Consider the following 15365-nt stretch of genomic DNA (forward strand, 5'->3'; position numbering starts at 1 on the left):
TGTGCTGATATGAGGGAGATTTTTGTTTGGGGGGAGGGGGGCTGGTTGTTTGCAGATGGGGAGAGTTGGGATTAGGAAGAAGAAGGAGAAATAGGGGAGGAGAGGGTCGGCAGAGTTGACATATATTAACTTTCACCGACGGATTTTCCGTCGGTGATGCCGTTGGTGATTCTGACGGAAAAATTGACACGTCACCTTACGGATCTGCCATTTCAAATCCCTCGGTGATTCCGTCGGCAATTTAAACGGCAAACTGGTCACGTCACTGTACAAGATGTCGTTTTGAATCCGTCGGTGATTCCGTCGGAAAAAATAACCCCCCAAAACCTCCACGTCAGCGACCCGCCTTTTTTTTTAATTCGGAAACTTTTCCGTCCATAATTCAGTCGGAAACTTTCCGTCGGTAGTTACCGACTGAAGTACGGACGGAAAAGTGTTCGTCGGTAATTTCGACCTCAAATTACCGACAGACATATTCCGTCGGTAAATCCGTTGCTATTTAGCGAATTTCTGGTAGTGAGTTTAAGGACTTAGTAACAAGCCTTGTGACCAAGGCAAAACCTCTCTCGTATGCCAATCTTCATAGTCACCTTCTCACGCGTGAATTTCTTCACAAGATCTCCCTTCAATCTATAGGATTTGTTGCCATCAATGCCCATCTATTGCCCACACCACCTTCAGCTCTTGTTGCTGAACGTTAGCCTTCTGGAAATTGACACCGAAATATGGGCAAATTTCATGAAGGGTGGCGTCCCAACAATGGCAACAACAGAGGGAACAAGTCTGCTACTTCCAGGTCTTATTTTTACAGCTTCAATGGACCTTCTAGCAATGACGGGAGGTAGGACAATTGGCAGTGAAATAGAGGGCATCCTGCGCCCTCACAATGGGCTAATACACGTTGCCAATTATGCCAAGCTTTCAATCATACCACCCCTCACTGTCCTCAGCTTCAGAACCTTGGATATGGACAACAACCTAGTCCGATTCTAGGTTTGAGTAATTCTTCCTCAGCAGGTACTACCGATTGGCTTCCGGACACTAGTGCTAATCAACACGTCACACCTGATCTTGCAAATCTGACAGGGTCCGAACCATAACTCGGTAATGGTAAGTGACTTCCCATATTTATTATTGGTTATAATAAAATACATACACCATATCGTACTTTCACTTTGTCTAATGTTCATGTTCCACATATTACGAAACCTCTGCTTTTTGTTCAGAAATTTTATCTTGATAACAATGTTTATTTTGAATTTCACCTATTTTTTTATGTCAAGGATCTAAACACTAAGGTAGTACTCCTTTCCGGTCAGAGTAGAGATGGTCTCTATGCTTTGACCAGGTCTTTGGTCATGTCAGTTCCTCAAGCTTATTGATCTCTTTGCATGTATGCTTTTGCTGATCTATGACATCGTCGATTAGGTCATCCTACTTCTTGTATTTTCAAATTTCTAGTTTCACAAAATAAGATTACTTGTAATAACAAACGTCTTAATTTTCAAAGTCAAATTGTCCATTAGGAAAGTCGTCGCGTTTGTCTTTAGAACCTACGTGATGTTTGGGGTCTTACTCCCTTTTTTTCATCTGATGGTTTTTGTTATTGTGTTATCTCTGTTGATGCATATGACACGATCAAAAGATTGATGTTTTATCCCAAGTGCAGGAGTGTCGAAGTAATAAATAACTCGACAAGACCGGGGTTGAACCATAGGGAGGTGAACTATATAAAATTATAAACAACAAATGAAAAGGAGTTTGTTGTAACCCATTTTTGGGTTCCCCCCCCCCAAATAGAAATAAAAGGAAAAAATATAAAAATATATAGCCGGAAGAAATTAGAAAAATAATAAGGAGTTTGGAGCACTCAGAAAAGGATCAGAAAATTAATTAAGGAGGTTCAAAATACAAAGAGTGATTTTTTTTCAGTATATACTTGAATGATGAGGGTCGTGTTGGAAAAGAAAATTTAATTTGAAGAGAAAAGTTCAAAATTGGATGTTTATGGACTCAATTGGATTTTATTGAAGGTTTAATTGAATTTATAGGGGGTTTGATTGCAAAGAAAATTGATTTTTAAGTCAAATTAGGTTTTAATTGGAAGAAATTAAAGTTCTGGGACAAATTATGATTTTTCAGAGTTGATTGGGCTAAATCGGGGGCTTAATTGCATACATGTTGAAGTTTAATGGCCAATTAGGGACTTATTTGACACGATCCAAAACCAAGGACCAAACTAGAAGATGCGCTAAAATCAAGGGATCCAATTACAATTCGGCTTGATTACAAACTTGTCAAAACACTAAAATATTAATTTTTTGAAATTTTGAAACGGCGTCAAGCACTATTTATTGTCTCCTTAAAAGAAAGCCATTTTCAGCATTAAAACAGGGATATGGTTTGCAGTAAATTGCTGAAATTATGGGGCATGTTTTATGGCTTGTCCCGGATACCATTATCACCGCAAGGCTTTCCTTGCCTATAAAAGGGGAAGAAAAACAGAGAAGGAGGGGGGACGGAAAAAAAAGAGAGGGAGAAAGACACAGGGGACGAAGGAAAAACACAGGGAGAGAGACCCGACCACAGCACCAACAGTCCCTTCTCCCCGAGTCCAGCTTTTTCCCTTCGTTTTCCTTCTTCCCCTCATCCGACCAAAGAACACACCAGCCCCTCTGCCTTTCCATCTCTTTTTCATCCCTTCATCTTCAAGTCTAAGCCAGCCACCAGCGGCTTCCCTGGTTTTGGAGATTTCGGTCACAGAACCCCCAAGCCTCCAACAGCCTTTCCCTTTCATCAACAGCCCACCATTTTCCCCCACGCCACCACCCTCCTTCCTCAGCTCATCATCTTTCTCCCACACGCCGCGCCACCATTGAGGGAAACCGTTGTACATTGAGGAGGGCGAACAGCTGACAGAAGGAAACACCCACGATCAAGAGAAGAAGAACCAAACAGAAGCAAAGGAGGAAGGAAAACAGAGGCGGGTGCATCTGCATAAAGGAGAAGAAATACTGCAGAAAAGCAGTTGCTGACATTGAGCTTCTCAGCCACTGCCACCGTTAGAACCACCGGGAGACCTCGTCGGCTGCCTCTCCACCACCACCAGCATCACAGGGAGTGTTCGCCATCGTCTTCAACATCGCTTCTGCCACCAGGTTTGTTTCTCCTTCTCGTCACTGTGCATGCACCATTTCATTGCACTTCACTGCTCGCGAAATATAATTCACTAGTTACTGTGCATATGCACAATAACCCGGTTACTGTGCTGGTGCACAGTAACCAGTCCATGCTTGTCTTGGGCTGGAACTCCAGCCCAGCCCATGCTGCTGGGTTGAGTCCAGCCCTGTAGAAAGTAAGCCCATGTTGTTGGGCTGATTTCGGTCCATTTTCCTTTTGGGCCAGGTCTGGCCCATTCAAAAAGTTCTCTTCAAAGATGTATTTAAAAAATCTGTGATTTTCCACAAATCTGTTACTGCATTTTGATCAATATCGGTTTGTATTTTTATACTGTAAAGTTACAAATCCGGTATTAAAATACCCTGTTTTCGTCAAGACATCAAAAAATATATAAAAAAATGTTTTGTTTTCATGTATACGGCCAATACCCTAACATTGTTTTTACGTTTTCTATATAAAAAACAAATATTTGAAGTTTTGAAAATGTGTTTTCGCATGGATTTCTTAAACACAACAAAAATCATTTTTCTTGCATTTCTGAATTTTACAACATGTTTGTAAAACTCCAAAGGGTATTGGCCAATATTCCAAAAAATATAAAAATCTTATTTTTGGGGAATTCATCTATTATTCACCACTAATGTTTGGATAAAGAAATCCTTAAAGGACGAATATCCAAAATATTATTGGGGATAATTTGTTATTATTCACCACTAATGTTTGGATAAAGAAATCCTTAAAGGACGAATATCCAAAATATTATTGGGGATAATTTGTTATTATTCACTGTTAATATTTGGATAAAGAAACCCGGAGTGGTAAATATCCAAAATAATTTTATAGGAATAATAAATCCGCACACATCCTTGAAAGAAGCCTTGATTATAATCGAGGACATTTCAAATTTTTTTACTCCACGGTTTGCGAGCCGTGAGAGTATAAAACACTAAGACAAAAATAGGTTTTTAAAGCACCCTAGATTTCGTTCATCAGAGCAGACTTATCCTAGGAAACGGATGGGATTAGAGAACATCAACACCATGACAGTTATAAGGCAAATCAAACACCAAGCAGCTTACTTTAGGTAGGGCGTACTAGGGGTGCTAAAACCTTCCCTTTACGCAACCAGTCCCTTGCCTTAGAATCTCTGAAAGACCAGTTAGGTTTCCTAGTGACCTTAATACTAGGTGGCGACTCCCTTTTTCACAACAGAAAGACCCCAAAATCAATCACGGCTACGTGGATGGGTCGCTGCGACGTCGAGCTCTCAGGAGGGTACGACAGGATGGCGACTCCACTGGGGACTTAGGACTAGGCTTGATAATTGGTTTGTTTATGCTGTGATACTTTGTTTTCTTATACGAATGATACTTTGTTTAAAAAGCTTTAGCATGCATCTTTACATTCTGTCATACATGATATAGTCATGCATCACTTTATTATTATTACGATCTTGTTGAGAGCACACACATTAAACTTTAAGTTAGGTGGGGGACTAGCAGCTTGCCTTATGACTTGAGTCAAGGTTTAAGTTTGTGTAAACCCCAACTCTTTGCTGAGTGTTTAGACTGATAGTGATTGGTACATGTGCCATCCCACTATCTGCTGAACCCTCATATTGCCTTTACGAGGGCGATCATTGGGACAGCAAGAGACCCCTTTTTAGAGACCAAGTAGTAAACCTACCCTATGTCTCATGTAAAGGAACTAGAACCTATCCTTAGGGTGTATGATCCATAATATCTTTTGCATCAAAACAAGTCTAACCCCCCGGCATTTTGAATTGCAGAACTTGTGAATGAAATGGCCACCATTGCTAAATTTTCCATCATAGAATATGGGAAAAATTCTGAACTGTTACAATTGACTGAAGGAGACTGCCTTAGAAGCGATGCTAAGAAACTATCACCAATCAAGAACCTGAATTGCATTATGAATGAGGTGAACAAGTTAACGACTCACTTTCAGAATGTGGATAAGGATGCATTTTTTAATAAATACGGACGTTTGATGGAAATTGCAAGGGTAGAGGTTTTAAACCCAGTTGTGCGAGCTTTAGTTCATTTTTGGGATCCAGACTCCGGTGTTTTTCTTTTGGAAGCATAGACCTATGTCCCACTATGGAGGAATATGGGATTTTGACTGAGTTTCCAAACAATCTGTATCGGATTTATTCGCCTTAGAGATCTGACAAGATCATCCCCGAACTGTCAAAACTGCTCAGATTTTCCAACTTGGAAAAGTTTTTTTGGAAAAGAATGCTACCGGTCTGAAATGGAGGATGCTAGAAATTGAACTGGAAAAGAAGTCAGGATTAGAAAAAGAAAGATTAATTGCCTTGGGCATATTTGGTCTTGTGTTGTTCCCAAGTCAGACGGGTTTAGTGAGTTTGGAGGCCGCTGCTGCTTATGTAGAGTATGAGAATACACAAATCAATCCAGTGGCTGCTATTTTAGCTGAAACCATCTTGACGCTTAATCATTGTAGGAGGACCGGAAAGGGAGCAATGAGATGTTGCACGCAGTTGTTGTATTTCTGGATGGTTAGCCATATCGAAACAAAAAAACCTGTCTTCAATAATTTTTTGTGGTTCACCCAAAAACCCCTGAAGTTGGTAGAAGAAGAAGAATGGGGAGATCTAGACAACCAAGGTTGGGTTGACAAATTAGAAGGTTTGCCTAATAGTGATTTCAAGTGGAGATCCCCATGGGTAACGACAGTGAAAGTCCTAATGAGTTGTGGACAGAGACGTTGGGTGCCATTGGTGGGGATTACAGGCTATGTGAGTTATACTCCTGCCCTGGTCGTAAGGCAACTTGGGGTCATGCAATTTGTTCCAAGGACTATGGGAATTGCTCAATTCTTTGGTTTGTTCAAAGATCCCATTGCACAAGAAGCTTTGGAGATCATCAAACAAGATTGGAAGCATCTGGTTTTGGTTGAGATAGAAGGATTGAAGGATCCAAGTGCAAGTGAAGGATATGCAAGATGGAGAGATTTAGCATCTTCAGCCATGCCTTGTGTAGGAGTCAAATCTCCTCAAACTATAAAAGAGTCTCTTAAGAGGAAAAGGGTCAATAATGAAGAGGAGTTGAGAAGACAAGTGGAAAAACTTCGGATAGAGTTGAGCAAAAGCAAAAAAGACAAGGCAATGTTGGAAGAAATGATGCTAAAAGAAGATAAAAGGAGAGCATTTCTAGATGAGCAAATACAATCTAGAGATGCGCGAATAACAAAGCTTGAGTTAAAGCTGGGTGAGGAGAAGATTGCTAGGGAAAGGAGTGAGAAGGAGCTAAGAGGGATGAGTTTGGATTGGATGCAAAGTTGCTCTGAACTTGAAGCAATGGAGGTTGAGTTTAACGATTGCCAAGGAAGTGCAGAATATTTCCAAGAAAAATTTGCACAAGTCCAGTTTGAATTAATGGATAGGATTGGGAAGTATGAGGATTTAAGCAAGAAATATATGGAGTTGGAAAGCCGTTCGATGGGGACTGCAAAAGAAAGTAAAAGGAAAGATTTTGAGGCTGTTGAAACAAAATTAGCGGTTAAGAAGAATGAGATAAAAGTTATGAGGATAAAACTTGACAAAGAACGTGAAAAGGTGAAGTATTTGGACGAGAAGCTAGCAACAATGGAAAAACATAAGGATCAAATCGACGCCAACAACGCTGCTTTAAACAGAACCAATATGTTGCTCATAGAAAAGATGACCAAGACAGATGAGCAAATGGACGAAGCTGCTGCACATGCTCGGACTATTAGAATCAATGCGCGAAATGTGGGAGGGGACATCATTCGCTATCGCCGAAGCCTAGCTGAAACCGATGCCTTTCTAGGGAAGATTGAGAATCGCGGTTGTGCCTTTCTACCTTTGGCTAGAGAGTTTGTGGAGAAAAGGGATTCATATGTTGTATTTCCTTTATAGATGTATCAAGCATTAATGAAAAGGGCGTTGACCCATCTTTTTATGCAAAATCTGTCTCTTGGTGAATATGATTCAAGCAAACGACTTGAAAGGCAGTACTCCTAGCAATGTGACAAGAGAACCCATGTTTACAAGGTGGTGGCTATTATTCGTTCACAAGAAGGGTGCATCCATACCCAATATACAAAGCATTCTCAATCATGCATTTTCTCATACATCTATGCACGCATTTCCAGATTAAGAAACATAGGTCCCCCTCCCAGAATCCACAACACTCGACAAAGAAAAAGGATGGAAAACGAAGAAAGGTCACAACCAGAAGCTCAATACCAAAGAGAGCTTGAAGGAGTTCGGAAGGATGTGGCGCACCTGACCAGTATGCTAGAACAAATATTGAGAGCCAAAGATGGAGAGGGAACGTCTACTCAACTTGATGAAGCACCACCAGCAGCTCAAATCCCTGTCGCACCTATAAACGTGGGGGCAAATACACCACATAAGCAGCATCCTAATCCCACTCGGCCCATCCAAATCCCTATTACAATGGATTTAACAAATGAGGACCCACATGACGTCAAACTCTCTAATCATGAAGGGTATGATAAGTGGACTGTACTAGAAGAGAGGCTAAGGGCAGTTGAAGGAAATGATTTATTTGACCCAGTTAGGGCTGCTGAAGTATGTTTAGTGCCTAACATTGTTATTCCAAAGAAGTTTAGAGTGCCAGAGTTTGTTAAGTATACCGGGATGGAATGCCCAAAGACCCATCTCCGTTCCTACTATAACAAAATGGCAGAAGTTATCCACGATGATAAAATGTTAATTTACTTCTTCCAGGATAGCCTGACAGGATCGGCCCTCAGTTGGTATATGAGGCTGGACAATATTAGGATCAAGAAGTGGACAGACTTGGCAGATGCTTTCTTAAAGCAATACAAGTTTAATCTTGAGATTGCTCCTGATAGGACCAGTCTGATTACCATGGAGAAAGGAAATCAAGAGTCCGTAAGGGTTTATGCTCAAAGGTGGCGTGACCAAGCTATCAATGTACAACCTCCACTAATAGAGACGGAGATGGTGACACTGTTTGCTAATACTTTTAGGGCTCCATACTATGAACACCTTCTGGGTAGTTCAGCACAACATTTCTATGATGTTGTGCGGATTGCTGAGAGGATTGAACAAGGAATCCGAAGTGGGAGAATTGCAGAACCTATAGAGAAGAGAGGTTTCATTGGGAAAAAGAAAGAAAATGAGGTGAATAACCTAGAAGGCGGATACAAAGGGAGAAGCAAAAACTACCAAACACCTACCACCCAAGTCACCAGTATCAATTTTGCCAAACCCTCCATCCCAAACCAACCCAATCAAACAAAATTCCCAGCAAATAACCAAAGCAATTACAACCGACCATCGGAAGAACAATTACCACCTTTACCAATAACCTTAAAAGAGTTGTATGCCACGCTGTTGAGTATTGGGCGGATAGCTCCCCTACCCATACCACCTATGCAACCACCTTTCCCTACCTGGTACAACCCCAAGGTGACTTGTGAATACCATGTTAGTCACGCAGGTCATAACATTGAGGCTTGCTTTGCTTTTAAAAGGAAGGTGTTGCAGCTGATCAAAGTTGGATGGGTCACTTTCGAGGATTCACCTAATGTGAATTCAAACCCTTTACCCAAACATATCGCTAGTAGTGGTGGAGTGAATACCATGGAGATTGGTAGCAAAGAGAGGGTGTTAAAAGTGACCATGACAAAACTATACTTTATGTTGGTGCAGTCTGGACATTTGGAAAAATCAACTGAATGCTGCATATGGGAAAGTAACTTTTGCCCCTTCCATATAAAGAAAGGGCATCACATTGACGAATGCATTAAATTTCATCAAAAGGTTGCAAGAATGCTAACTCTAGGAGAGCTAAGGATTGAGGCCGTAAACGACAATAAAGAGATAGAGATGATAGAGAATCGAGAGAAATGTAGAATCCAATCAACAACTAATGGGCTCTCGAAATTGGTATTAACTAAGCCCCCGATGGCAAACAAAGTAGACTATGGAGCGATGCCTGGAGATTATGGTTATACCTCGAATATCGAAACTCCTTTGTCATTATTTCAAAATGAGATAAGTGGGCTAACTCGGAGTGGTCGTTGTTTCACACCTGAAGAACTAGAGAAGCAAAGAAAGGCTAAAGACAAGGAGGTATGGGACCTCGATAGAGAGCTTGAGGTAAATAAACCTGTGACTGAGGAAGAAACAAATGAGTTCCTGAAATTGATGAAGCATAGTGAGTATTGTATAGTGGATCAATTGAAGAAGACCCCTGCCAAGATCTCCATCATGTCATTAATACTTAGCTTCGAGCCGCATCGTAATGCTTTGCAAAAAGTACTGAATGAGGCCTACGTACCCCAAGATATTGAACAAAAAACTATGGAGCATCTAATAGGGAGGATCCATGCTGCCAATTACTTATATTTCACGGAAGATGAACTTGACGCTAAAGGAACGGGACATAACAAGCCCTTATATGTCACGGTTCGATGCAAAGATTGTCTCATTAGTAAAGTTCTCATCGATAACGGCTCAGCCCTTAATGTGTTACCAAGGCACATGCTGGATGAAATGCTAGTAGATCACTCACATATGCAACCCAGTGTGATGACGGCTAGAGCGTACGATGGCTCGCCCAGGCAAGTGATAGGGACAATTGAGGTCGAACTAGCTGTGGGTCCACAAGTCTTTCTAGTAACCCTTCAAGTGATGGATATCCACCCTTCCTATAGTATGTTGTTAGGAAGGCCATGGATACATTCTGCGGGAGCTGTCACCTCCTCGCTGCATCAATGTTTGAAGTACATTGCCAATGGTGTTCTGGTTACTGTTAAGGCTGAGGAGACTATATCAATGGTAAGAAATGTGGCGATTCCATTCATTGAAGCCGAAGATTGTAAGGATGGAAACCTTCATGCATTTGAAGTTGTGAATACCGAGTGGGTACCCGAGAACACTGTGGTGAGGAAACCAGAACTCTCGGAGGCCACGAAAATGGCCGCTAAAAGCTTTTTGAAGCACAAGATTCCTTGCCCATATGACATCGAGAAAGGAAAACTTGAATGGATTGATATAATCAAGCTGAAAGCTGCAGAACAGAGGTTTGGGCTTGGATATAAGCCCAAGAAAGAGGATTACAAGCGAGCTACTGATGCAAGAAGGGAGAAAAGAATGGCTAGGATTGAAGGAAGGAAGCCTGAAGAAGAAAGCCTAGTCATCCCTCCAATCAGGATTTCTTTTCCAAAGGCCGCATACGTGATGCAACCTGATAAGGGACACGGAAACCTCTTTCAGAAGTTTTTTTCAATGAACATAAACACTCTGGAGGAAGACCAAGTCAAGAACATTGTGGAGAAAATTGAATCTGGAAGAAAGGATGAAGAGCTGCCACAATTAACCATCCACACTTTGGAAGAAGTCACCGTCAGGACTTTCGTTCGAAAGCTGGCCGAAAGAGAAACGTTCCAGAATTGGGAGACCCAAGAAGCTCCATTGGTTTTCAAAATGTAATCAACAATGATTTTATTGGATTATAATTTTATCTATGTTGTTTGCCCTTTTCTATTTTGTTTCTTATCATTGACAATCGAAGCTCAAGATGTCAATTGGATTTTATTTTTATTTTTGAGCCAATCTTTTCCTTTTAATGAGATCATGCATTTTCAAAATTCATCTTGATGTCTTACTGTGCATTTACACATCACTTCCCGCTTTCAGGAACCCTGAAAGCGGATCCTCCACAACAACACCTGCACTTTACATTGAGAATGAATGGCCAAACTTTAAAGAATACATAGTAGCTGTAGAAGATGAGGAATGGGAGGAGAAAAACATAGAGGAATTCACAAAATTAATAGAACAACATGAACAGGCTTGGAGGCCCGCTAAAGAGGAACTTGAAACCATAAATGTGGGTAATGAAGAAATCAAGAGAGAGCTGAAAATAGGAACTTTGATCACCCCTGAAGAGAAGGAAGAATTGATTGCACTACTCCGAGATTACGTAGATGTCTTTGCTTGGTCCTACGAGGATATGCCTGGTTTGGATACGGATATCGTAGTACATAGGATACCACTGGTGGAAGGATGCAAACCGATTAAACAGAAGTTGAGGAGAACTCATCCGGAGGTCTTAATCAAAGTAAAAGCAGAAATTGAAAAACAATGGAACACTGGTTTTTTGGAAGTAGTCAAGTATCCACAATGGGTGTCAAACATAGTGGTGGTACCCAAAAAGGAAGGTAAAATCAGAGTTTGTGTGGACTTTAGGGACTTAAACCGGGCTAGCCCTAAAGATAATTTCCCTCTACCACACATAGATATGTTAGTTGATAATGCAGCACGCAGCTCCACATATTCCTTTATGGATGGATTTTCGGGCTACAATCAAATAAAAATGGCGCAAGAGGATAAAGAGAAGACAACCTTTGTAACACCATGGGGAACATTTTGCTACAAAGTCATGCCATTTGGTTTAAAGAATGCTGGGGCCACCTATCAAAGGGCTATGGTGACTTTGTTTCATGACATGATGCACAAAGAGATTGAAGTATACGTGGATGACATGATTGCTAAATCTAGAGAGGGAGAGAATCATGTCCAAATATTGAAGAAATTGTTTGAAAGACTAAGGAAATATAAGTTGAGACTTAACCCGGCGAAGTGTTCATTCGGGGTGAAATCTGGGAAGTTGTTGGGATTTATGGTGAGTGACAAAGGGATAGAAGTGGATCCCGACAAAGTAAAGGCTATTCAATCTATGCCACCTCCCAAGACTGAGAAGGATGTGAGAGGTTTCTTAGGAAGGTTGAATTACATTGCTCGGTTCATATCCCAACTAACCATGACTTGTGACCCGATCTTTCGTTTGTTAAGGAAGAAGAACCCTGGAATTTGGAATGAAGAGTGCGAAGAGGCTTTTGAGAAAATCAAGCAGTACTTGTTGAGTCCACCCCTGCTTGTTCCTCCTGTACCAGAAAGGCCATTGATATTGTACCTAACAGTAACAGAAACAGCAATGGGATGTGTGCTTGGGCAACACGATGAAACCGGAAGGAAGGAAATGGCCATTTATTACCTGAGCAAGAAGTTCACGGAATGTGAGTCTAGGTATACTGTGATTGAGAAGCTGTGTTGCGCACTGACCTGGGTTGCAAAGAGATTACGTCAGTATATGTTGTATCACACTACGTGGTTAATTTCCAAATTAGACCCGTTGAGGTACATTTGTGAAAAGCCCTATTTATCGAGCCGAATTGCAAGATGGCAAGTTCTATTGGTTGAGTATGACATAGTATATATGACAAGGAAAGCCGTAAAAGGAAGTATTATTACCGATCACCTAGTTGACCATGCTATGGAAGATTATGAATCATTAGACTTTGAATTTCCCGATGAAGATGTGCTTGCAATCGAGGAAGAGAAATCAGATTGGTGGATTATGTACTTTGATGGTGCTGTAAATGTATGTGGTAACGGAGCGGGTGCGGTGATAATCTCTCTAGATAAGAAGCAGTACTCGGTTTCAGTTAAGCTACAGTTCAGGTGCACCAACAACACAGCTGAGTATGAAGCTTGCATTCTCGGTTTAGAGGCTGCATTGGAGCTAAACATCAGAAAGATAGATGTGTATGGAGACTCAATGCTGATCATTTGCCAAGTAAAAGGAGAATGGCAAACCAAGGAAGAGAAGTTAAGGCCTTACCAAGAATACCTGTCTAAACTGGCTGGAGAATTTGAGGAAATAGAGTTCACCCATCTAGGAAGGGAAGGGAACCAGTTTGCAGATGCTTTGGCTACACTAGCATCTATGGCCAGAATAGACTTTGGGCACAAGGTACAACCAGTACACATCAATATCAGAAATAACCCAGCTCATTGTTGCTCAGTCGAAAGAGAAGTGGATGGAAACCCTTGGTACTATGATGTCAAGAATTTCATCCAAAACCAGGCATATCCCATGGGGGCATCCAAAATCGACAAGAAGACATTGAGGAGGTTGGCAATGGATTTTTATCTTGATGGGGAGATTTTGTATAAAAAATCATCCGACGGGACTTTGTTGAGATGTTTGGATGAATTTGAGGCACAAAGCGCGTTACGAGAAGTCCATGAAGGGATTTGCTCAACCCATGCTAATGGACACGTAATGGCTAGGAAGATACAAAGAGTCGGTTACTTCTGGATGACATTAGAAAAGGATTGCATCGACTATGTCCGAAAATGTCATAAGTGCCAAGTATACAGTGACAAAATCAACGCCCCTCTAGCTCCTCTATTTAACTTGACATCTCCATGGCCCTTCGCGATGTGGGGAATTGATGTGATTGGACCCGTAAACCCAAAAGCCAGCAATGGTCATAGGTTTATTCTCGTGGCTATCGACTACTTTACAAAATGGGTAGAAGCCGGGTCATTTGCTCATGTGACGCAAAAAGTAGTGAAGAAATTTATTGAGAGAGATTTGATTTGTCGATATGGTCCACCAGAAAAGATTATAACTGATAATGCCCAGAATTTCAATGGCAAGATGATAATAGAACTTTGCGCTAAATGGAAAATCAAGCATTCCAACTCCTCGCCGTATAGACCAAAGATGAATGGTGCGGTAGAAGCTGCTAACAAGAATGTCAAAAAGATTATTCAGAATATGGTAGTCACCTATAAGGATTGGCATGAGATGTTGCCATTTGCCCTTCATGCGTATCGCACCGCAGTCCGAACCTCAACAGGAGCCACCCCGTACACGTTGGTATATGGAATGGAGGCGGTTATGCCTTTAGAAGTGGAAATCCCCTCATTGAGAGTACTGGTAAACTCTGAGCTGGAAGAGGTAGAATGGGCAAAAGTTAGATATGAACAGCTGAATCTGATAAGTGAAAAAAGGATAGCCGCAATCTGTCATCATCAACTTTACCAAAGAAGGATGGCCAAATCATATGACAAAAAGGTTCGACCTCGAGGATTCCACGAAGGAGATCTTGTACTGAAAAAAATATTGCCTTTACCAGGGGAAGATCAGAGTAAATGGGCGCCAAACTATGAGGGCCCTTACGTGGTGAAGAAAGCATTCTCGGGAGGAGCTTTGCTGTTATCTAGAATGGATGGAGAAGATCTAGTTAGGCCAGTGAATTCTGACTCTGTAAGGAAATATTACGCTTGATGTATTTCGTAATCTCCCAATCAATAAAATAAAGTTTGGCCATGAATTTTCTCTGTAAAAAACCTTTCTTCATAAAAAGCATGATCTCATAGCATTTGAAATCTTTTACTTAAACAAACTCTTTTCTTACACAAGACTAAGGAAACGACTCCATCAATTGGAGGGAACCAAATCAAATCTAAACTTGGCATATTTATGCACACCACACTGGGGGCAAGAAATGTACAAAGTGCACATAGGGGTCCATAGTGAACCAAAGCCCAAATGGGTATATCATAAAAACTTCTAAAAAGCATCTTTTATGAGATTTCCCAATTACATTGAAAGTTTCAGTTTTCATGAACAAAACCAAATCTTTTGAGTTTTCATTTTAAAATAATAATAAAGGACAATACTCAATGGAGCAAGAAAGGGCCCCTTAAGGAACCAGAGATCTCTTCACCAAGAGGATATGAAGTATAGTGTGCGGAGCATATTCCGATTCAAAAGAAAAGGTTGGACAAACAAATGGAAACAAGAGCTCGAAGAAGTTTACAACGAAAGGGGGACCTATGTTTCCAAAGATAGGTAACAAAAACATGCATGCTATATTGTCATAACACTAACCTGGCAGGAAAGGTGGGACGAAAGCCAAAATAGTTCCAAGTTTTTTGGGAATCACTAAGAGACAGAGTCTCAAGTCAACGTAGCTACAGAAAAGAATATGAATTGTGAACCAGCACTGTTTCATTTCCTCGAGGTAAGATGTTTTCTTTTGAAATTCAAAACGGGTAGGTCACCCATCATAATGAGACCATTTTTTCTGGGTAGGTCACCCATTAGAATGAGACCATTCTCTATTTTTTTTTTTTACCTGGGTAGGTCACCCATTATAATGAGGCCATTCTTCCCCCTGGGTAGGTCACCCATAAGAATGAGACCACTCTTCCCCTTTTCCGCTTGGGTAGGTCACCCATCACAATGAGACCATTTTTTCTGGGTAGGTCACCCATTAGAATGAGACCATTCTCCATTTTTTTTTTTTACCTGGGTAGG

The 15365-nt window shown here is 41.1% G+C and overlaps 1 protein-coding gene across 1 annotated transcript; it reads left to right on the forward strand.

The window, feature by feature from the left end:
- The first annotated feature begins 6343 nt into the window (after positions 1-6343).
- On the forward strand, positions 6344-14330 carry LOC112328003 (uncharacterized). The gene is made up of 4 exons (XM_052451414.1): positions 6344-6683; positions 6771-7062; positions 7342-10629; positions 10886-14330. Exons 1-4 carry the CDS (start codon positions 6344-6346, stop codon positions 14328-14330), a joined length of 7365 nt encoding a protein of 2454 aa, XP_052307374.1.
- The last annotated feature ends 1035 nt before the right edge of the window (positions 14331-15365 follow it).

The sequence above is a fragment of the Populus trichocarpa genome, chromosome 3 (genome assembly GCF_000002775.5).
Source record: "Populus trichocarpa isolate Nisqually-1 chromosome 3, P.trichocarpa_v4.1, whole genome shotgun sequence".
Lineage (NCBI taxonomy): Eukaryota > Viridiplantae > Streptophyta > Magnoliopsida > Malpighiales > Salicaceae > Populus > Populus trichocarpa.